We start from the raw sequence: 24655 nt of genomic DNA on the forward strand, positions 1-24655 counted from the left end.
TGACTAGTTGTTGCCTGCAGTTTGTGGGAAGTTCATGGACTCTTCATGCTTCTATCAGAAAACACACAATTCCCTAAATTTGTGGTTAACTACTAAACTACGTTGTACGACAATCTCTGCAGACTTTTGCTGTAGTATATGATACAATATATGATACAGTTATTGTCTTAAATATCCCTTAAATCCAAAGTATCCTTTTGTGAAAGCGATTTTAAGCCAAAATATGATGTCAAACCGTCGTCGAATAACGTCGGATATAAAACGTCTCCCTTGGAACTACCCGCTGTGTCCGGCAAGAAAAAACTTCCCAGAAAGCCACATAATAAATCCGTTATTGACCCAATCTCGTTCGTTCTAGATGGTTGGATAATGGTCTTGTTCTTTTTTTTTTTTTTTTTTTTTTTTTTTGGCGAATTTATGGACCTCCAATTTGTCTCGGTCCACAAACACGCAAAAAAAGAACTTGGCCAATATCCAACCATCTTGACCTCACGCTTGGTCAATGACCCATTTATCTAATACTATGTTTGGGACCCGGTAGACAGTATCTAGAGATGGGCAAATTGTCCTTCATTAAGAGTTTGAATGTCACGTTTTATGGGTACAGTGTCTTTAAGAGTGCTCAAATTCTCAATTAGATGCAGCGGCCAACAGTGTACATAACGCCAGTCACTTGAGAGTCACGTTGCCCTCATGATTCTATGATGTCGTCAGTCTGATCAGAAGTCAACAGAAGGCGTCGTAGCGTACGTGAAAGGTAAACAATGGTACAAGATATGGAGGTAAGTCAAGTTTTGACAATGATTTTGGGCGTCACAGCACACTGGCAATATAGATTTTAAAAATCGTTAAAAAGGATTATATACACAGCAATATTGATATTTAAATCAATATCAAAAATGTCTACCACCATGATACCCAAAGTTAGGTTTTAAGGACTAGAAGCTGCCTAGACAAGATAGGTCAGACACCATATTACAGCGGTTTCGATAAAATCGAGGTATCAAAAATGTCGCGTTGCGGCCGTTAATCAAAAAGCTAGAGGAGAGTGTTGGTGATAAACTTAAGAAAGAAGTTTAGGAGAAGGCGGGTAAGATGATAGATAAATTGAACTTTAGTGCTGCATGAACAAGGTCCCGTCCACAATAAGCCGGACAAATTTGAAAATGGAGTTTTCACTCTGAAAACGCATGAAATGTTTTTCATCCACACTACGCCGGAAATATTTAAAAACGCAACGGTCATTTTGGATTTGTGTTTAAAAAAGACGCCGGCAGGGAAATCACCTGATTACCGTGAGGTCATCGCCTTCGAAAAAGCTCCGTTTTTAAAACGTTTTTTTCCACACGAAAACGAAAAGCTGGCGTTTTTAAATTCCTCTGGTTTGAAAAGCGTTTTCGAAAAGCTCCGTTTTAATGTGGACAGTGGGCCTAACCGCGGAAATAAGACTGCATTTTCAATTTCTCCGGCGTAGTGTGGACGGGGCCCAGGTATTAACGAGAAGTATGGATAAAATGTCGAGCGACTAGCTTGAAAGTGGAGATTCAAGCCGGAAAAATTCAAACATCCCTCTTGCCTGTTTAAGAAAAGAGACGAAACTTAAGTATAACGGAGGCCTCGACAGACTTTTGTGACATTCGAAAGTCACAAGACAAAGAAAATCAAAGAAAAGATCTTGAGAACAAAGTCTAGTTAATAAGCGGAACAATGGATCTTCACGTGCATCTGCACCCTGCACCTCCAGGCTGCACTTTGTACATTTCGTGGCTGTCCTTGCGAGCCTACAACGTGAAATGACCACTTTCCAAGTCTTTTGGAGAACGTAAGCCACTGGAGCTAGTATTTTGTTTTTCTATTTGGAACTGAATGCATTCGTAGTGTATTTAGCAGGGGCACCTTTTTAACACTACAGACACACCGAATAGATCTACATTACTGAAAATTTCTGAAACAAAATATAGTTCACTGACTCAAAATACTCACATTCTTTATTCTGCCTCGAAAACACCTGGGCCTGATGCTCAACCACTGCCTCAGAAGAGGGCAAGACCTCTTGGCTTGTCTTACCTTATCGACGAGAACCCACCATGGTACATCTGCTTATTGTTGGGTCTCCAGGTAAGACATATGGGTTATTGACCAAGTGTGAGGTCAAGATGGCTGGACATTGGCCAAGTTCTTTTTTTGCGTGTTTATGGACCTCGACTCCGTCTCGGTCCATAAACACGCAAAAAAAGGACGAGGCCAATTTCCAGCCATCTCGACCAAACAAGCTTGGTCAATAAAGGATTTATTATAAGACTTTCGGAGAAGTTTTCCTTTCGGGACAAGGCGGGTAGTCCCGAGCGGGTAGGATAGCTCAATCTTGCCCGCTCGAGTAGCCAATCACAGCGCAGGATTTGATTCATCTTGCCCGCTCACGGAGCTGGCCATATAACAATAACAAATATTAACTTAAATTAGTTTTCCTCAGTTTTCTGTAGTAGTAGATCTACAGATTATGTTCCTTTCTGTTCTAGGTGACGACTGATTTAATCGGATGGAATATGTGTTGGTCGGTTTAGATGAAACACCTGGACTTACCTTCATTTCCCTGTGAACTGCAGCACTAACTTATGCATGCCGGGATTAGTTGTCACTTTTTTTACAACAAGACAGTACGGCGACTTTCAAACGCCGGTTGGTCTTTATCCGAGCAGATTAGTTCCACTTGGACAAAGGCTGCTACAAAGTCATAAATATCCGCTGTAAGCAGTTGTGACGTTTCATGTACAAGGCGGGTTGTAAAGTTAACAACGCAGGCGTGACTGTGGTCCTAGCTCAGTTGTTCGTGATTACAGTCTCTCTTACTAACGTAACTTAGGCAGCGTCCACACTACGCCGGAGAAATTTGAAAACGCAGCTTTATTTCTCCGGCTAGGCCTAAAGTCCACACTAATCTGTTAGGAAATCCGAGCTCTACAAAGCGGAAAAATATGAAAAAGCCTGCTTTTTGTTTTCGTGTAGACAGAAAACATTTTGAAAACGTAGCTTTTCGAAAACGATGACGTCATGATAATCATGTGACATCACTCACCGAGTTTCCTCAAACAAAAATTCAAAATGACCGGTGATTGTTGCGTTTTTAAATCCCTCCAGCGCCGTGTGGACGAAACATTTGGTGCGTTTTCAGAGAGGATCCTCAAATTCCTCCGGCGGTTCTCACATGTCTTTGGTGTAGCGTGGACGGGGCCGTAAAGAGTATGGAATATGTGTTACTAAGTAATGTTGTAGCTGCGAGATTGCTAAAAGAAAACCTAACCGTTTTGTTCTACATTGCTTTCTTTCTTTAGCATTACTTGACCATGTTAGGAGGTACACTGGCGATTCCCTTCATTTTGAGTGGTCCAATGTGTTTTGCGAATAACACGCTTGCCATAAGTGAAGTACTGAACACTATATTCTTCGTTTCTGGTCTTGTAACTTTACTACAGTCTACGTTTGGAGCCAGGTATTGACAAAAATACAGTTGTTTGCTAACAATATAATCACCGCAGTAAAGCAGTAAATTGTATTCACGAGCAGCAAAACATAACGAATCGTCCTTACTCATATCGACATTTTCTTTCAGGTTTTAACTACAGTCACTCATTACACTGAGGTATTGCCCTAGTGCGCAATAGTGTCTTCTCCAAAGCTCTCCAAAGTCATAATTTCTTAACCATCCTCAAGAGTCTGTAAGACGGACATGTTATACATACGTTGCCATGACGATGGGCTCACTTCGTATAACATTAGCACACGTAGATCAATCTTTACCACTTTAGAAGTTTTGGGGAAAGAGCTGTTGCTATTTTATTGATAACGCTACTTATCAATTACCAATTACCCCTCTTCGACTATATTTTAAAAGTAAGCATAAAATAAGTAAAGTTATATACTTACAGACTCCCCATCGTACAAGGAGGAACTTTTGCTTTTCTTACTCCGACATTTGCCATTTTGTCTCTACCTCAGTGGAAATGTCCCGAAACTGAAGGTAAGGATCAGTCGTTTCTACTTCAAACTGTAGAAAATTAGTTAAACAATTATATTTTACTCTAGAAAACACTTTCTAAGAGAGCGCTCGCTAAAAGTTATATCACTATAACTCAATGGAAACACGGACTCTTGGTATTCCGTAAGTTAAGTGTGCTCACCTGGATTGTTTTCTTTAGAAACGTCTCAAAAATCAGCAAAAGTGTCTAAAACATTTGGAAAGTTGTGCTTCGTGTCAATGGAGACATTTTCTTATTGAAAGCATCGGACTAAGATTACCAAATAAAACCGATCAATCGTAACATTTGAACGAAACTTACAAAATGATTATTTGTCTAATCTGTTGCAAAATGTTTCTATTGAAGCCCACTTCGGAATGTAATATACGTCATTATAACGAGACTGAGGAAGTCTGAAATAGATGTCTTTGTCTTCTTGCACTTTGGCTGTAATTTCTATGTATTACGTAGTTAAGGCCAGTATTCTTCTTCTTTACTCACTAGTTCGGGGATGTATCAAGGCGTTTCTCGAATGAAGGGCGTCTTCGCTATTTTTGTAGACTGGAAAACACGCTAGTTTCTGTGTAACACGTTATTTAGATTCTTACATATTTTAATATTTTTTTTCACTATTTCAAGAAAATGGTAACTCAACTGAAAGCTCTACAATCAATAACGGCGACATCTGGAAAACTCGCATGAGAGAGGTAAGGTTTGAAAGACCTGTTCTAGGGACGTCTCTACATTTATTAGTGCGCGTACATGTACGTTCTGTGCATCACACAAAAAATGCTGATTACGTCATCTCTACGTCTGTCCTCCAATAAATCATAAGCAAGAATGCGAGAATAATATGACTTATTTTATGATGTATAAATTCACATATTTTTGTTCCGGTACTAGATCCAAGGCGCAATAATTGTCTCGTCACTGTTTCAAATCGTGATCGGTTTCACTGGCCTCATTGAGTTTCTTCTTCGCTTTATTAGACCGCTGACCATTGCACCTACAATCACACTGGTGGGTGTGGCACTCTTTCATGTGGTAGCCGAACATGCGGGTAATTTAATTAACCGCGCGGCCATGGGCCGAGCGCGGTTCATGTTCTACCCTTGGTTTATTTTTTTTAATTTTTTTTTTGTCGGAGACCAGACGTAGGTCTCCACTCGGCCAACTTTGAATTACGCAATCGGTAATGTTTACTCGCCAAACCTTGTTTCTTCAGGGTCAACAGAAATCTCAGATTACAAAATCACGCCGAACCTACACGTTGCAAAAAAATCTCTTCAAAACCCTGACATCGAAGCGATATATCACTTTAGCATTAATAGCTACCTCATATCGGCAGTATTAAAATCTATTCGTTAACAATCCAGCTTCATCATATTAAAATTTCAACGAAATCGAACAAAACCAGAACTAAATATTATTAGATTTTTTTTGTAACCTAGCTTCATTGCGTGAGTCGACAAAGGAAGCGACAGTCGCCCATAGCCACCGAAACACATTAACATAACCAGTGAACCTACGTTTCGGTCAAAAAAATCCAGGATTATTGCCTGAAAGCTGAAAATTCAAGAGGAACATCTTTTTCGAACTTTTCTCAAGTTATTTAGACGAAAAAATGACCTCGGCGGACTCCAAAAGAGAACGAAACAAAAAACAGAACGAGACAGTGAGAAGAGCCGATAATTTATTCACCGCGTGGCCTTCGTTACGTTCACGTTAAAAAAACCTTACTTCTGGATAATTTCAGCCTTACAAGTCAGCAACTGGTCCCAAATTACTTTCTGTATCCTTACAAATGTCCTGACTTCCATCTCCGAAAGATTTGGCCGCAATTTTTTAGCAAATAAACATTTCGCCGACAGCAATCACCATTACGGTGGCTTGCAACTAATTCGCTAACTTTACAAAACCCTCCCGAGGTGGGGATATGACGAAAAGAGCTGAAAAATGATGACCGGAAATAGAGTAATTTTCTCAGCTTCCAGTGTGCCAAATTTGCTGGAAATAGGTTCAAAATCGATATTTTTTTTTCGTTTTTTTTTCTTCGGGTCACTCATGCTACCAAAACAGTTAACTTTTAAAAGCGCGGTTGTAAGATCTTAAAGATCTTCTTGTTGAAAAATCCAATTGAAAAATCCAGTTTATTACAACGGGTTCTATTCTCTGAGCAATTAAACTGACTTTCTTTGATTTTTTGTTTACAGGGAACCACTGGGGAATTTCAATGACGTGAGTATTTATTAGAATTACTACTCATCTGATTTTCGCTGTGAATGAAAAGCTTTGCGTTTCCTTTTTTTTCTGCTAAAAGCCAAAAGCAAATCCGTATATTAGTTGATATACAATTAACTATGACCATGATATCATGATTCTCTTCTTCCTTTGTTGGCGCTACGTTTTCTTTTAGAAGTGTAGGAAATCGTGTGAGAGAGCGCCTTTCGTTGTTTTGAACACGAGTTTTGGTTTAAAAGTTCTTAAAATCGCACTAGTCATTTTTGTTTAAAATATTCTTAGCAACATTTTGCTGTACCAGTCATGCAATTCTGTACACGAATTGCTAAACTGCAAGTTACAATCTTTGGAAGATCCAAGCAGGTTCGTTTTATGTTCAGCACCGTTTTTCGGCACTATCAGTTTCAATAACTTTCCTGCTGGTGTGAAAATCTTTGTGAGCTGAACTGTTGCTGGATTACGTTAAATGTGACTTTGCAGTTTTGAACTAGTCAGCGGTCTGGGGCTGCCACCATCAGCTTTCAAAGTCTCGGGTTCGAGCTAGTGCCTATCCCTACACAGAATAGTTGCAAAATCATGTCCAAATACTCGTGCTCGCATTCGTCTAGGTTGGAGGTAACTTTTTTATTTCATTCGCCCAGTATTACCCTACATTCTACCGAGTTGTTGTAGCTTTTGTAGTGCTCTTCAACCACAGTTATGGTCTTACAAACCAAACAAACTGACGCCATCTTGACTTCCAAGATTGGCGCTTTAATTTCGTGTGTATTGCACGCTGTAATCAAATTTTACCAATTTACTTATTGACTCATTCGTCATTCAGTGACCAATGAGAAGCTGCTTGTTTTATTGAGTAGTAGTATATTTTTGTTGAGTACCTTATCCTGAATAAATTAAAAAAAGTTTTTTTGTATCTCGCGTTGCTAATGGACAAAAAGAGTTTTGCTTACAGCGCAGATATGAGAGCATTTATACCATCTACCTAATCGATATGATTATTTTGTACCTTTCTTTTGAACGTGTGTTTGTGTGTTTCAGGACTATCGTCTTAATAGTACTGTTTTCACAGTACCTTACCAAGTTTGAGATTCCGGTGCCGGGATATAGCAAAGAACGGGGAGGTTTTTATAGTGGCCGATATCCACTGTTCAGATTATTTCCAGTGAGTATAGCACTGTGGATAGCTGCGAAATGTATTTTTATTTTTATTTATTTATTTATTTATTTATTTTTGTACATTTTGTTTAGTCAGCCTTTTCGAACTTAACATGTGTCGCTTCGTTTGTTACACAGGTGATTCTAGCAATTGTGGCATCGTGGATAATCTGTGCCATCATCACTGCAGCGGGAGGTTTTCCTACTGATCCCAGCATTCCTCAGTACATGGCGAGAACTGACTCAAGGACTGCTGTGTTGAAAGAAGCCTAATGGTTCAGATTTCCGTATTCAGGTTAGTAAAAGTAATTGGCGTCATTCTTGCATTCTTGCAGTCTTGAGCTTGTGCTGTTAACACGTGATGTATCCTTCCAGGTCAGTGGGGAACACCTACTGTCAGTGCCGCAGGGGTGTTTGGGATGCTTGCTGGGGTATTGGCCTCCATCATTGAGTCGGTGGGAGACTACTACGCCTGCGCGAGATTATCAGGAGCACCTCCACCGCCAAAACATGCAATCAACCGCGGAATAGGAATGGAAGGATTTGGATGTCTCTTGGCAGGAGCTTTCGGTAGTGGAAATGGTACAACCTCGTACAGTGAGAACATTGGAGCCATCGGAATCACAAAGGTAAATGATTTGCGCGGGTTATTTGTAATGTTTGTTGTTGCTGTTGTTTACGTTGTGAATGTTGTTACTGCTGCTTTAGCTTGCTGCTGATGTTGTTGTTGTTGTTATTGTCACTGTTCTTCAAACAGTGACAGCGATGCGTTTTTGGAAACACTCCATAGTGAAGGATGGCATGATTGTGACGAGGCTGTGGCTATTTCTCTTAATGGTATAAAAGGAGCAACCTACTTAGTTTTGTCGGTTGGTGGCTTAGTGACTGCTCCGTCCTCACTCGTGGCGCCCGCCTGAAGTGATGCTACTGTCCTTATGATCAACCAGAGATAGCCTGCCCGTCTTGTTAGTTCTTTGATCCATGTTAAGCTAAGGGTACAATATCGATAAGACAAGGTCAATCTATATAATTTTGTACTTTTATTACCTTGCATTTCTGTTATCTTCGACGGGTTTTAGAGGGGTCAAATGGGAACTGGGATTTGCCTTTTTTCTAAAAAGGAATAGGATTTGCTTTACTGGGTATCGGATTTGGTCAGTTTGACTAGGAAAAACAATTTCCAAAGGGAACGTACCACTAAGTCTCAGACTGATTTATGCAGAAAATATAAGGAACGATATTTTGAATGAACCGAAATCTTTATTTAAAATGCCTTATACCTCAACAGGTTGGAAGTCTTCGTGTCATCCAGTTTGGAGGTATAGTGATGATGGTTGTCGGTGTTGTTGGTAAAATTGGCGCGTTATTCGTCAGCATTCCAGATCCTATTGTTGGTGGAGTTTTCATGGTCATGTTTGGAATGATCGCTGCAGTTGGTATCTCAAATCTACAGTTTGCTGACATGAATTCCTCCAGAAACTTGTTCATCGTTGGATTTTCCATTGTGTTTGGACTGGCTCTACCACATTACATGAACGGTCATCCCAACGCAATTCAGACAGGTATGATTTGCAATGGAAAACGTTAATCCATATTGCTTTGCCCAAGTACAAATTGCTTTCATCGACAGGTGGTACACTGACTTAGAACAGGTTGTCTGGTGTCAACCAGTGCCAGCAGCTACATGCAACTTACCTCAACAAAAGGACCTTGAATCATAACCAACTGAACTTACATAAATTACAGCAGACGGATCCAAAGATATAACAGCTGACCAATTCAGTACAGAAACTAGTTTTACACGAGTCTTCAAGGCCAGTAACACCACAGGCACTGAAATGAAAAAAAATGAAAAACAACTTTGATCGACGCTATGATCATAGTCTCCGTTCATGTTCTTACTGCGCTCAATCCCCAAAACCGAACAATCCTTTCCATGAATTCCTCCACCTGACCGATTACAATAAATGAACGAATTGAAAGTGTACCAATGCAATGCGTTGTTTAGATAGTTTAAACCATTCATATGCGTATTTTATAGGGACGATATAGATGGCAAGAAGTTTGTCAAATAATGTTCGCTCGTACAACTACCTTTTCCATAACAATCGATGTACTATTTTGCACCACATTTCCGTTTATTGTTACTTTTCCAGGCTTAATTAATGACATATGTCTTTTACAGGAGTTTCAGAAATCGACCAGATACTGACGGTACTGTTTTCAACAAGCATGGCAGTGGGTTGTTTTGTTGCATTGTTTCTGGACAACACCATTCCTGGTACCATTGAGGAACGCGGGCTCAAGACTTGGAGACAACATCTATCAGACGACAGTGATGAAGAGTTTCAAACAGCTTCTATTAAAGTGTATGATCTGCCGTTTGGTCTCAATCGCATCAGTAACTACAAAGTGGCCAAGTATTTTCCTTTCCTGCCGTACAACGACAACGACAAGCATCGTTTGCCAACAGCTGGTGTGGAACTGACAAGCGTTACTGCTTAGCTGTACACGGCCTAGACTGAATATTCTTATCTTTCTGCCGATTTTAGGCCGAAAATATTCTTGTGAATTTTCTTGGATTATAGTGTATAACATCTCCGTTTTAGAATATATTGGGGTATCAATTATAAGTTTTTGGTGTCTAAATGGCATTGAAGTCATTTTGGAGCCAGACTGCAGGCACTAAACCTGTTATGACACAAATAACTTCATGCAGAAAAGTCACTTGCATCGAATATACGGCTATTGCTGCTTTTGTTGTTTTTTGGCTATTTTTGCCGTCTAGAGAAAGGAAGAATTTTTTATGGGTTAATTATAAACATGTAACTGCATTGTATTTACAAATTTTCAAGACAAAAATAAATTCTTTTTGAAAATCTAAGGCTCGCGTTTATTCTTAAAATATTCTCAAACGCTCGAAAATTTCAGCTCGACATTTTCTTTTAAATATATTCTTATGTAAATAGACCATTCCGAAATTGCGCAGGGAACTGGGACGAGTTTCAAATTTTAACCAATCGATAAACTGATACCACCACATGAAAGATCACGTTGAGGTTGGTCCTTTGACCAAGTGTGATGCTTTTAGGATGAGCAGAGACCAAGTTATAGACCTTGAAAGATGGTTCAAAATCCATACAAACGTCTCTAAGGTTGAGACAGCGTCCTCCAAAACCATATAAACTCTTAAAATTTTTTATGATTTCTGTGATACTCTTAAAAAGGGGCAAACATGTGTGATTTTCATCTCAGCTTCTTTCAAATGGTAGGTGAATGACGGGATTTTACAGTTGTCACAAAACTGATAAAAAATTTAATTAGTTTACATGGTTTTGGGGAACATTAGAGACGTTTGTATGGATTTTTGAATCATGTTTCAAAGTCTACAACTTGGTCTCTGTTCACCCCAAAAGCATCAATTTTGGTCAAATGACTAATATCGACGCGATCTTTCATGTGGTGGTGTCAATTTATCGATCAGTTAAAATTTGAAACTTCGCCCCAGTTCCCTGCACAATTTCGGATTGGCCTACAGTAACAGACAGAAGAGTTTCCATGATTTTAATAATTAAAATTATCATTCCATGTTTTGTTTCCCTGTTCATTGCCCGAGAGCCTACCAGGTGACCTGCAAATAACTGCCCACAAATAATGGTCCGCTCATGTGTAGAAAACTCTAAATGTGTTTTGCTACAAATAATATTCTGCTCATGCGTAATTGCAACCACGCTCTTGTGTGAAAAATGGCAGATCGTTTCTGAGCTGTGCCGAGAGTGATTTAAATATGACAACAAACTTGGTGATCGAATGATAAAACTGAACTCGGTTGTCTCGTAGATCAATTATTTGCCGAAGCCGAAGGCTGAGATTGGCCGAGTTCATCAGGCCAAAGGCATGGGTCATAATAACGAGGCAGTTGTGAGATGAGGTTCTGCTGCATCGATCACTAGTATATATGCATCTACAAATGTAAATGGCATCATCGTAATGTCGTATTTGACGAAGCCCATAGCAGTTTGACGTGTATATATTCTCTTCTATTACCAGAAAATCGTCACATGACATATGTGACGCAATAAGTAACAGTTGAATTTGTTTCTTTTCTATTAAATAGCGACAAAAACACGAGAGTGTCGTCTTTGCACCAATTTAGTACCTGCTCTGGGGCCCTTTTTTCGAACTTCCTAGTCGTAACCGCCCCCGACAAGCTGGCTTTTGTTTGCCGTGTTTACATTAAAGATCGAGATATTAAGATGGAATCCACCAGAAGTTCCAGTAACAAGTGGACAAAAATCTAGTACCAAGATTATTTTCATCGTATTGCAAACTTCTACATGACTGTTTTAAATATCTTCTCACAAAAAATCATTTCTAGCAACACCAAGCGTCGAAAACGAGTGTTGAACTTCGTATGAAACACTTGGAAGTACTGGTGAAATGAAACTGATGATGAAATTTTGCCTGCGTTTGCACAAGGTCTTTGAAATTTTATTTTCTCTTGTTCCCATGGGAAATTGTTTTCGGTGTTATTTCAGGCAGCTATTTATGTATTTAGCTTTAAGAACATGACTGTAAAATACTTAAAATTATTCTGGTACCAGGTTTTTGTCACCTAAAACCTGAAATATATTGCTTGATGTTCTATCGGATTTTGTCTTAATAGTTTTGAAATTCAAACAATAAAAATATCATAACAGAATGGACTGGTTCATTGGGCTAAAACCTGCACTACTATTCGTAAGATTTAAATCTCAAAATATGGCTTGTTTTTTTATTATTTTTTTTATTATTTTTTATTTATTTTTATAATTACATTACATTCATTAAGTTCCAAAAATAAAAAATAAAAAAAACAGGAACTTTTACACGCGTACTGTAAAGTACTTACATTACATACTACTTGACTCTACACCTACATTGTATAGTACCCTACCACACACTTCTACACTACATAGTAATTTACTTAATTACTTTACATACTACTTTTACATCCACATTATATACTACACAACTTCACACTACTTCACACTACTTCACACTACTTCACACTACTTATACTTAACATCCGAAACGGAAATAAATAAATAAATAAATGCTTCTGCAGCTGGTTCTTAAAGTTACCGGGACTTACGAGAAAGGGGCCGCTGACCTTAACTTTGTCAGCCAGAAAGTCAGATATCGATCACTACTTCAAGGCACCTGACAATTTTACAAGCTGCGATATTGTAAGAACATTTGAAAAAGGAAAATACACGTATGTTGTTGTTGTTGTTGTTGTTGATGATGATGTTTGTTACCACTGTTAAGTTGATGCTTCGATTGTTAGATGCGCATGTCACTATTCCATGGGATAGACCAAGAGAAGATCAAGGCAAGAGAGTGAATCCCCATATCGACCGTACACCCCAGTTTATCCCTCTCAAGTTATTTCTAGACCTGGTACCCAGTTCTTCCGTGAATGTTACTCGAGTGATGCGTTGCCAGCCTAAGCCACTTTCTCAACGCTACCTGTGACGAAATGGCGGGAAAGTCCTTTTCTACGTTTGCTTTGTGCTCGTTTACCATTTCATTCCTCTGTGGTTCATTCGGTTTTCGTTTGGTTTTTTAGTCGACGTCGTCCTTGGCGTTGCTGCTGTCGTTGCTTAAATTCTCTTTTTAAGCGATGACGTCATTCGTCATCGCTTCATAGGGGCGCCCTAAACCTTATGTGGAGGTTTAGCAAGGGAGATTTATCCCTTAGAATCAAACGGGGAGCCGTTATTTTCATAAGTTGGGGGGGGGGGGGGCGTTGCTTTCGTAATTTTACGGTATTCTGTTTGGGGCCCGGTGGACAGGATCGTAAGAAATTGTCCCATTGCCTTTAAGAGTGCTCAAATTCTCAACGGCCCACAGCTTACCATAAGAAGTTCTCTGGTGGTGGCTTTTGCGGCTAACAGTTAAAATTTTGGCATTTTACGGCTAACGGTTAATTTATTTTCCTCACGGTTAACACACATCTTAAAAATCAATTAGAATTGTTTTGAACTGAGTTAAAAATTAATTTTCATTCTTTAAAGTAGTTTTAAAAAAATTATTTTGATTACTTTCAAACATATTTAATGTCTTAAGACAATTTCGAAATGGATAACGGTATCACTGTTATAAGAATTGTTGCGAATATCAAATCTCACGGCTTTTCTCCGTGCTACCGAATAACAAGACAAGACACAAAAGTCTTAGCATGAGATCTTGAAACTTTCATTTTCGTCACCTAACAACGGTTTTGAGGTCAACATTTTTTAACAGTCAAAATTTTGACATTTTTACGTCTAACGGCTAAATTTTTGGCCCGTTTAACGGCTAACGGTTAACCCCATTGAGAATCTCTACCATAACGCTGGTCACTTGAGCATCACATTGCACTCATAAGACTCCACGGTATCATCAGCCTGGGTTGCCTGTTTTCATCACGCAGATCAACTGAAGGTTTTGTCGAGTGTCTGAAAGGAGAGCAATGGTACAAGATATCGAGGTGAGCCAAGTTTTGACACTGATTTTGTACGTCACAGCACACTGGCAATACAGTTTTTTCTAAATCGTTAAAAAGATAATATAGACAGCAGTATTGATATTACAATCAATATAAAAACTGTCGACCACCATGATATTACTGGCAGCTACCCGCCCCAGGCTCGAATAACTCAAATGCCCTGAGTAGAAGGCTGCAGACGAGGAAGATAAGTCAGGCAGCATTTTACACCTGCTTTGATGAAAATAAGGCATAAAATATGGCGTGTTGCTGCCATTCAAACATAAACTTGTCTCACGGATGAAGTTATAAAACGTTGTTGGTAAACTTAAGTAAGAAGTACAGGAAAAGGCCGATATGATCAGAGATGAATTAAACAGTAGTGTTGCATTCATATGATCACAAGAACAGGGTCATAATTAATAATGAATCTCAGATATAACTAGGATGGGGAGAATATATGTCGAGCAACAGGCTTCAGGCAGACTTGTTTGAAAGTGGAAATTGCAAGGAATCAAATTAACATATCCCACTTAGCTTGTTGCTATTTGAAAACAGACGCCACATGACTCGACAAGACTATTGTGACATTCGAATGTCACAAGACCAAATAAAAGTGCAAAGAAATGTTCTCAAGAACAAAGTCTATGCTTAAATGAACTGTCCGCACGATTCAAGAGAATCTATACTAGCACAAGCGGGATAATAAGCTGAAGGATGCGAGAAAATGTGGCAAAGTTTAAAAGTGTTGGACTGTAGATAGCAAAGTTTTGAAATATATGCTACACAGTAATCATGTTGTTCAAATGATTCGTCATGATCCAGAAATAAGAAAAACAAGATTGACGGTGGAAAGGTAATGGAATAAATTTGACACGCTATTTCGGCTAAGCATGCATGTGATTGATTTTATTTTATCATATCTTGATTTACATAATAAGGAACTAAGTGAAATCCATCGAAAGAAGTAGAGATATAGAAGGCAAAAAAATAAACTTCGAACCCACTTTCAACTAGCGGGTTTTGCGAACAACTGTTTTCTACGAGGGATACGGAACTTCGATAATCGTGTTCACTATGACAAAAATTCTTTGACAGGTTTAATGCGTTCTTGTTACAAGTGAAATTTTTAATCCTCCATCGAAGTGTTCAAATGTTGCGAACTAACATGATGATTTTGGGAGCTTTTTAGCGTCCCCAAATTACATGTTTTCGACAATACGAATAACTGGAGTAAACGTCACAAAAAAGACACTTGCTGATTAGCACTCAAAAGGGCGAGAAATGTTTGGGCTTTAGCGTCATAATATCCTGGGGTAAGAGGAACCTCAATGAAAGAATTCAAAAATTATCACTTCTAACCCATGATTATATTTCAAGACTGAACAGTTGCTACTAAGTTGTGTGGTACCACAGAGATAAGTCTTAGGTCCATAATGTTGATAACGTTTCGGAAGATTCTATTGTTTTATTATTCTTTTATCATTTCCGATGTCGTCTGAAGAAGACACAAATTTATTTTATAGCCACAATGACCCTGAAACACTAAGCGTGACTGCAGATCAGAAGATGTGCCAAATTGTTGGATTGACCTGCAGCTAATAAGCTCGCCCGCTCGAGGCGGACCTGTTTCGGCTAGGGCGTCTCCAAACCCAAGAGGACTCAGCGTCTGCGGTCTCTTGCAGCCGTTTGACACGCCCTTTTTCGGCACTCTCGGAACTAGGCCGACGTCAACCACAAACCGCACGTCGGCAATGACAGCTAAATCAAAGCACCCGTGTTTTCCAAACCTTGGTCACAGAATACATTGTCCGTCGATATTATGTGTAGCAGCTGAGACATTCGACCGTCCATTTTCTACTATAGAGATCTTGTCGAGAATTGACGTTTAGTAAAAGAGCTGTAAAAGCCTGCTCTTGTCAAAAATCAGAGTTCACTGTGAGGTCCAAAGTATAGGTCGATAATTGGACTTAGTTTAAATATGTTTGTTTGGGCTACATGCGAATAAAGGCGCGCTTACATTCCAAAAACATTATAAATTGTGCACTGGACAATCCGTTCAATTCGTTAAGAGGCATGAGGAAGCTTAGCTTGCGTCGCAGACGATAACAACATACCGGAGAAATTTCCGTCTGCGACGCAGGCTAGAAGGAACTTAGAGAAAGGCAATCTTGCTCTGGACCACGGTCACCTGTGCCCTTGAAGTGGGAATTAAAAAGGAAGTATCAGCGGCAGATTGGTATATTTTCCTAACTCACTTACATTTTTTACCCTTACTTGCAGGTTTCTGAAACTGATGCTCAACCGAAAATCCAGAAGAAGGCAAGAGCCTTTGGTTTGTCTTACCTTATCGATGAGAACCCACCATGGTACATCTGCTTTTTGCTGGGTTTTCAGGTAATGGCGATAGATGTAGTTAGTTTTTTCTTTGCATATAGTTTTCCTTAGGTGAAGCCTAGAAGAAAGATTTGTGTCCTAAAATTAGTAAAGTTCAACTGAGTGCCCGCTGACTTCCACCAAATTTTTACTGTCGGGAGAGTAGTATCCTGGGATAGATTGGAATCGGTTGGTCAGTAGATTATGTGTATTTGTATGACGTAACCTAGAAAGTTATGGTCAAATAACATGACTCAATCAATCAATATCTTAATGGACCACTCTTCCCAATGAGGCTTTTCAGGGCCAACGGAACAAACAGTGAAACAAACTGTGAATCAACATAACATGATTATTAGACAAACCAGATGGTTATAAAACAAGCGTGGCCAAGGACAACCCGAAACAATACCAGCTGGTGATCAGAACGGGACTTAAACCCGCGAGATCCGAATTTCAAGTTCCGCTTCCTAACCACTCGGCCACGCTGACTTCCTTGTCTACGCTGACAAAGGAATTGAACAATGAACACTGTTGTGAACATTTAGGAAGTACAACTTGCTTGTCTTTGCTAACACCGCTTTCCTTATTTAGCATTACTTGACCATGTTAGGAGGAACCTTGGCTGTTCCATTTATTCTGAGTGGTCCTATGTGTTTTGCAAATAACACACTTGTCATCAGCGAAGTACTGAGCACCACTTTCTTCGTCTCTGGACTTATAACTTTCTTTCAGTGCACCTTTGGAGTCAGGTATTACAAATTCAGATAATCACCACTAACATCAAGGTCACTGAATTGATTTAGTTTGCTCACTTATCGTGCTGCTACGTTATCTACATATCAAAATAATAATGCATTGTTCTAATGTATGGCAATCCATTTTCAAATGCTATGCCCTGTTTCCTGAACCATCTTCGAGTGGTTGTGACATGGATTACTTGATCAACATTTAGCAAATGTGTCGTCACAATGGGTTCATGCTGTGCAAAATTACTACTTATGAATTACCGTCGCTTGCATCTAAGCGTGAACACCTGACGCCGAAACATGCTCTTATTCGGTGTCAAACTTGGCATGATTGGTCATGAAACATTTGAAGTTTAGCAGACCGTAATGCGAACTTTCGCGCCCAAAGTTGTTAGAAAGATTGGACATTGAAGACTTCTTCAGAGAAATTGACCCGACCTGTGTCAATATGCATACGCCATTCGCGAAGGTGGTTTTAACTTCGCGTCACTGTCTGCGTCACGTGTTCACGCTTAGATGCAAGCGACAACAATGTAAGCCGTCTTAAAAGTCTCAGATCAGAATCAGAAAGGAGAAAACTGCTATTGATAACTCTGATAAGGATATTGGAGGGATAGTTATTTAATAAAGTGAAAGGCTGTAACGTTTTTTGATTGCAGGCTTCCTATGGTTCAAGGAGGATCCTTTGCCTTTCTCACCCCGACATTTGCCATCATGTCTCTTCCCAAATGGACATGCCCCAAACCTGAAGGTCAGTCTTAGTAGTTTTCAAGGATAATTTATAATCTAACCTATAGCAAAAAGACCTGTTAATGGCCCATGATAGAAAATCTTCTATAAGAGTCAAAGAATAGTTTCGTAAGGTTATCGTTCGACAACCACAGGCGAACACAAAACAGTTATAATCGCGCTTCCAATGATTTTCTTTCGGCTGAAAAGCGCACATTGTCTGTAAAACGGGTAAGTTTGTTTTCGCAAAAGATTGCGTATCGAAAGATATTGAAATACTTTTTTACACTTATTAATCGTTATTATTCGGAAAAGGCTTGCCAATTCCTACAGAGAAAATTTTTAAACCATATCTTACGTCATATACTGGTTATCTCTTAAGAGCAGTGATTAGGAAAAATCGCGCGTTTAAGGTTGACGTTGAGAATTCAGTTTCTTTGAATTTTGCATATCAATGCCCATATCAACGCTTGAATGAGCGACTAAACGAGTACTGAGAAAATGCGAAGTGAGCTTGTCAAACAAACCTATTACCGAAGAGCAGGTTCTGTTTATACGGTGATAAATTCTAATTTTATATTTGTTTTAACTATGATGACGAGTTTCGCAACAGCTGTGTAACCTTTGACTCTTATGTATGATCTTTCATATATTCATTTGCACTTGTATTACTATCGTTTCGTTAGTAAATGGAAGCGGGTTTTTCTGTTAATGGAAACTCGGTATCAAACATTCATCACACTTATTCTTCAGGTTCTCGCGCGAAATGAATTTTTTGCTCGGTTCTTTCACACCATTGCTCTTACGACTTAGAATGCTATTGTGAACAAATATTACACTTTGAATGTTTTCTCCTCCAAAGACAATAGTAACTCTACTGTAAGCTCTCTTATCAACAATGACGACATCTGGAAATCTCGCATGAGAGAGGTAAGGCCTATAAACTCACAAGGCAGTCTTGAAGTTCCTCTGAATTTGCTTTAAACAGCAATTATCCTAATCATACTTGAATTAATGCCTTGAGCCCCGAGGAAGGGAATGGGCTGGAATCATAATCACAGCCCATGTTATATCTTCATTTCACTGATATCAACAGCTTTGCAAACTGTAACAATGAGCCAATTCTTAAAGCGACAAAAATGCAAAGAATTTCCACGTGAAAGCAAAAAAAAGGAAAACAACAACAGCAACCAAAAGGAAAATGCCGAGTAAAACGGCTTACTATGACATTTATTAATAAACAGATAAATGTATAGGGTTGAAATAATATCAATGTTTTGCGCAATTAATAAAAAGTAAGACGAAATAATGTAGGCAACATTTTCTCGCAACTTGTTTCACAGTTATGTTGCATCGCAACTCGAAAAGTGTTTTTGCTCCTATTACCACCCGCGTTACAAGTTGAGGCAATATGTAACACAAAGTTCATCTCCCGTCTACTTCAAGAAGAACTAATCAATTCCCTTATTACTTTCAATTTCAGAATTTTCTTTTGTTCTCTTTTTAGATACAAGGCGCCATAATGGTCTCCTCCTTGTTTGAAATCGTGATCGGTTTCACTGGCCTCATTGGGTTTCTTCTTCGCTTCATTGGACCGTTGACCATTGCACCTACAATCACCCTAGTTGGAGTGGCACTCTTCCAATCGGCCGCAGACGAGGCTGGTAGGTTAACTGTTAAATGTCGCTTTTGTTAATTACACTTTTGGTTCTAATGTCTAGTCAATTTAATTGATTGACTCATCTCTAATTTTTATAGGTACACACTGGGGAATTTCGATGACGTAAGTATTTTGTGCCCCTGCGACAATCCATCCTCTCTGGTACGATGAATGTGAATTAGAAAGAAGTAAAAACCTTATCTTTTCTCCCGCCCGTTTCCGTTCTCCTTAGCTTCACTGTCTTTATCACGTACTTCTTGGTCATTCAATCCCTAGTATACGCGTTCGCAGCTTTCAGCGGAACAGGAGTTCTGCAGGGCTCATACTCCAGTTGTGCTGGGTGGAGTCGTTCTGTACATTATTAGAAAAGAATTAAGCATGCGCGCGCAAGTTCTCCTTTCCAATTTGTCTTCTCTATTTGTGCAATCTTTATCCTCTTCAGTAGGGTGCGGTTTTGCCTTTCTACTTCTCCGTTTTCCTGAAGCCAAAATGGAGTGACTAGTCTGTGTTCAATGCGTTCTTCTTAAAAAAATTACAGAAATCTTCACTTGTAAAGAGGGGTCCATTGTTAGTAGTGATAATAGCAGGCAGTCCATGGGGAAGGAATATCTTCCTCAGAGTTGCAATGACCTTGTCAACAGTTGTAGACCTGAAGACTTCTAATTACATATAGCGACTGTAGTAGTCAACAACTACGAGGATATGGTTTCCTGACGACAGAGATGGTATCATAACGTCGCTGACATGCGTTGCCATGGACCTGAGGGCAATTCAGTCCACTTGAGAGGTTCTGGTGGCTTAGGCATACTGACCATCTGGCCGGGAAGACAGGTCTTACAAAACATTTCCAAATCCTTGTCACACCCCGACCAGCACACTTTGGTACGAAGTCAGCTCTTCATGGACACTATTCTTGGATGACCCTCGTGAGCAAGATGCAGGAGTTGATCACGTAAACTAGAAGGAATAATGATCCGTGTTCCCCGCAGTACTAATTTTCCTATAACGGAAAGTTGATTTCTGGGCAGCAGGTATCGCTTGTTCTCATCTCCCATCAACAATGAGAAACGCACGCTCCCTATCGGGACTATCCTCAGAGTTAATCTCATTTACTGATCGATTGATAGTTTGGTTGCTATCGCCTGGGTGTCTTCTCATTTGAGCCTTTCGCTTTTTTAGTTTTACAGTACTTAGCAAAATGACCTACCTTGTGGAATCTTTGGCATTCTTTGTTTCTGGTGGAACATCGCTTGTCATCCTGAGTGTGTTCAGTTGTATCACATCTGTAGCATCTCTTCTCTTTAGGTTTCTCTTGGACGGACTTTGATACTTCCTTTTCTCATTCAGTGTAGCAAGTTAGTTATATCATCTTGAAGTCAAATATCAGTTGATATTTGATAAAAATCTAGATAGAATTGACCTGCCTTGTCAAATTTGTTAACCTTAATTTATCGTTTTATGTGTGTTTCAGGAGTACCGTGTTAGTAACCCTGTTTTCACAGTACCTTACCAATGTCAAGATTCCAGTGCCCGGATATAGCAAAGAACGGGGAGGTTTCTATGTTGGTCGCTTCCCGTTGTTCAGATTATTTCCGGTGAGAACAGGTGGACATTTTTTTTACATTTCTTTCAGAAGTCTTTCCATACCTTATCACTTGTCTCGTGGTTTGCCACATAGGTTATTCTAGCAATAGCAGTATCGTGGGTAATTTGTGCCATCATCACTGCAGCGGGAGGCTTTCCTTCTGATCCCAGCATTCCTCAGTACATGGCGAGAACTGACGCCAGGGCTGCTGTGGTGAAAGAAGCCAAATGGTTCAGAGTTCCATATCCAGGTAAGTTAAAGTAATGAGCGAGCGTAAATAACTATTTCTGTACTCTCTGTCGCTAGTGTTGTCAAATCCCGTTGTACTTTGGTATTCTTCCAGGTCAGTGGGGAATGCCTACTGTCAGTGTTGCAGGGGTGTTTGGGATGCTTGCTGGGGTGTTGGCCTCCATTATAGATTCTGTGGGAGATTACTATGCCTGCGCGAGAATATCAGGAGCGCAACCACCGCCAAAACACGCCATCAACCGTGGAATTGGAATAGAAGGTATTGGATGCCTCTTCGCAGGGGCTTTTGGGAGTGGAAGTGGTACAGCCACGTACAGTCAAAATATTGGGGCCATCGGGATTACTAAGGTAAACGCTATCAACATACTATTTGTATTCGACCAAACAAAAGAAAGTATCAATCACCATTCCCGGAGTTGTCATTTGATGTTTATGCCGGGTCATCCCATCGCCAAACTTGGAATTGGTTAGCAAGAAAGCAAATTAGATTTCATCCAAACGAACGGCAAACGTCTTTGAACCGACTTGTGAGTGGCTGCATGCTTGGTGTCGTTTCATCGTCTTATTCCATTGGTCAAGTCAACGGCTACTAAACGTCTCAAAACAGTTCTCAATGACAGCCCTAATAAACACCATTTTTCATCCTAGGTAGGTCATGCTGCTCCCAACCCGGGCGAAATTCGTGTAGCTTTAAGGATGACTCTCTAGTCTGAGTGTCGACCACGGTTCCAATTCCAAGAAGATCATGTGCGGTGTTTTAAAAAAAAATCGTGGAGTATTGGCTTAGTCCGGGTACGGAAGTATCGATATATTAGGAACAAACACAGCCTGAAAACGCGGGAAGGAAGAGCAAACCATCCTAAGCAAATGTGCTCAAATTAAACTGACATCGTGGGCTTTCGGCTTTTAGTCAAAGGCCTTTTTTTTCCTGGAAAGCAAACCATTACCGATTAAATGTTAAATTCCTAAGAAATTCTCTATAAAACCTTTTCTAAGGACTTGCCAAACACAACTGCTGAAAGCACCCTGCTCAGTTCCATAGTCCATAGTTCGTAAGGTAGATACGAAACAAAGGCAGTGGAGCACCCAAAGAAAACGCAAAGCAGCAAGTCCTAACGACATTTCAGCAAGTACGTCCATGCATCTACCGGTGAACCAAAGCACCCTTCATTTTTTTATGATAGGATAGCAATGGAGGGGCTAAGAGATTGGGGGGCGGGAGGGACATGCCAAACATTATTGCTTCAAAAATTGGTGCAGCCATGCGAAGGGAGCGGCATTGATAGCGTTTCTGAGGTTATGAAAATGTACATGTTCCGTGGAGCATGCCCCTCCGACCTCTATACCGAACAACATCATCTCAACTCATCCAACAATTTGGTCGCACGGCAGATACCGACCTAACGCCCATCGAGAAACAGTTCATCAGTGCAGTTAAACCAACCTAAATTGAAGGCGTTTTTTGGTTTGTTAGGTTGGCAGTCTTCGCGTCGTCCAGTTTGGAGCTCTTGCAATGATGGTTGTTGGTGTTGTCGGTAAAATTTGCGCGGTATTCGTCAGCATCCCACAGCCTATTGTTGGCGGAGTTTTAATGGTCATGTTTGGAATGATCGCCGCTGTTGGAATCTCTAATATCCAGTTTGCTGACATGAATTCCTCCAGAAACTTGTTCATCGTTGGATTTTCCATTGTGTTTGGATTAGCTCTACCATATTACATGAAGACTCACCCGAACGCGATTGACACAGGTATGATTTACAATGCTAAGTGGCGATTGACTAGCATCCCATCCAAAGGAGAGTAGAATTACTCCTCGTCGTTTCATGCTACAGAATGTGGAGATAGGCGTCGGCCCGGTTGGCCGCTTGGCTCAAATGCAGACTTTACCTCCACCGTTTTTTGCAATAATTGTCGTGACGGTTTTCAGAAAAATATTTCAGAGATGCTTTTAATTACGTTTCTGTACGTGTGAGTCTACTATCAGAAATTAACAGCAGATTATTTTATTATGTAGGTATTTTGGAAATCGATCAGATACTGACGGTCCTGTTCAAAACAAGCATGGCCGTGGGTTGCATTGTTGCACTAATTCTTGACAACACCATCCCTGGTACCATCGAAGAACGCGGGCTCAAGGCTTGGAGGAAACATCTATCAGATGAGAGCGATGAACGGTTTCAAACAGCTTCTATTAAGATCTATGATCTGCCGTTTGGTCTCAATCGCATCAGTAGCTCCAAAGTGGCCAAGTATTTGCCCTTCCTGCCGTACAACGACGAAGATCGCTCGCCAACAGCTAATGAAGAACTGAAGGACGTTGATTCTAAACTGTAAAATACAGTAGCATTTTTACGGTCTACATGACTGGGATTTTTTCGGGTTAATGCCTGGATAGAGTATTCAGAAGGTCTCACTGGGGTTAACTGTTAGCGGTAAAACGGGCCAAACCTTTAGCCCTTAGGCGTGAAAATTGGGAAATTTTAAAAGTTAGCTGTAAAAAATAAAGCGACAAAAAATTAACCACGAAAGTAAAAGACTCAAGATCTCTTTTCTGTGCCTTGTCTTGTCTTGAGTGTCTCAATGGGATTTAACCGTTAGCCTTAAAAGGGCCAAAAATTTAACCGTTAGGCGTAAAAAAGCTTAATTTTGTGGAAGAGACTACCTTCAGACTCACGGCACTGCGATGGGCACTAAAATGGCAGTTGCTTTTGCCAATATCTTTATGTCCGCAGTTGAAACCGAAATCACCAACAAGAGCAAAACGAAACCACTCGAGTGGAAAAGATACATCGATGATATATTTCTTTGTGGGATACAGCAAAAGAAGAGATTGATCTCTTTATCTTAGAAGCCAACAGGCATCATACTACCATTAAATTCACGGCTAAGATATCAGAGAAAGATACAAACTTCCTAAACACTACAGTATTTAAAGGCGAAAGATTCTACGAGGAGTCCTAGACATTCGCACACATTTCAAACCTACTGAAACCTTTCAGTACACGTATTTCTCTTCTTGTCACGCCCCCGGTGTGGCGAAGGGCTTCATCAAAGGGGAAGCCCTTAGACTTCTTAGAGCTAACTCTTGAAAAGCACTTTTTGAAGAAAGCATTCATAATTTCAAGTCGCGATTACGCGACAGAGGCTATCCAAACAACATAGTTGAAAAGACCCATGCAGAAGTCAAATTCTCAGAGAGAGAAAATACGCGTTACGGGAAAAACAGAAGGTGCAAAAAATCATATTGCCTTTCGTCATAAAATACAACCCATTAGTGCCAAATCTCAAAAAGATTTTAATGAGCAAATGGCATATCATTGAGAAACAACCCCCGCTCCGAGAGATTTTTCGGAAACCACCCATTATCTCGTACATAAGAGGCAG

At 39.9% G+C, this 24655-nt stretch overlaps 1 protein-coding gene and 1 pseudogene across 2 annotated transcripts; both read left to right on the top strand.

The window, feature by feature from the left end:
* Positions 1-776: 776 nt before the first annotated feature.
* LOC110055267 (solute carrier family 23 member 1-like) lies at positions 777-10291 on the top strand (annotated as a pseudogene). Its single transcript, XR_016206187.1, has 12 exons — positions 777-782; positions 1891-2118; positions 3333-3490; positions 3927-4018; positions 4656-4723; positions 4920-5076; positions 6230-6254; positions 7296-7419; positions 7551-7707; positions 7788-8041; positions 8701-8974; positions 9598-10291. The product of XR_016206187.1 is annotated as a solute carrier family 23 member 1-like (transcript).
* Positions 10292-13843: 3552 nt separating this feature from the next.
* On the top strand, positions 13844-23819 carry LOC110055454 (solute carrier family 23 member 1-like). The gene is made up of 12 exons (XM_089284832.1): positions 13844-13926; positions 16207-16320; positions 16894-17051; positions 17708-17799; positions 18640-18707; positions 19285-19441; positions 19536-19560; positions 20909-21032; positions 21116-21272; positions 21366-21619; positions 22746-23019; positions 23286-23819. The coding sequence occupies exons 1-12, from the start codon at positions 13909-13911 to the stop codon at positions 23603-23605; spliced, it is 1761 nt and encodes a 586-aa protein (XP_089140958.1). The 5' UTR covers positions 13844-13908; the 3' UTR covers positions 23606-23819.
* Positions 23820-24655: the final 836 nt, after the last annotated feature.

This window comes from Orbicella faveolata, unplaced genomic scaffold (assembly GCF_042242905.1).
Source record: "Orbicella faveolata isolate gen_17 unplaced genomic scaffold, um_ofav_v1 contig_13, whole genome shotgun sequence".
In the NCBI taxonomy this organism is placed as follows: domain Eukaryota; kingdom Metazoa; phylum Cnidaria; class Anthozoa; order Scleractinia; family Merulinidae; genus Orbicella; species Orbicella faveolata.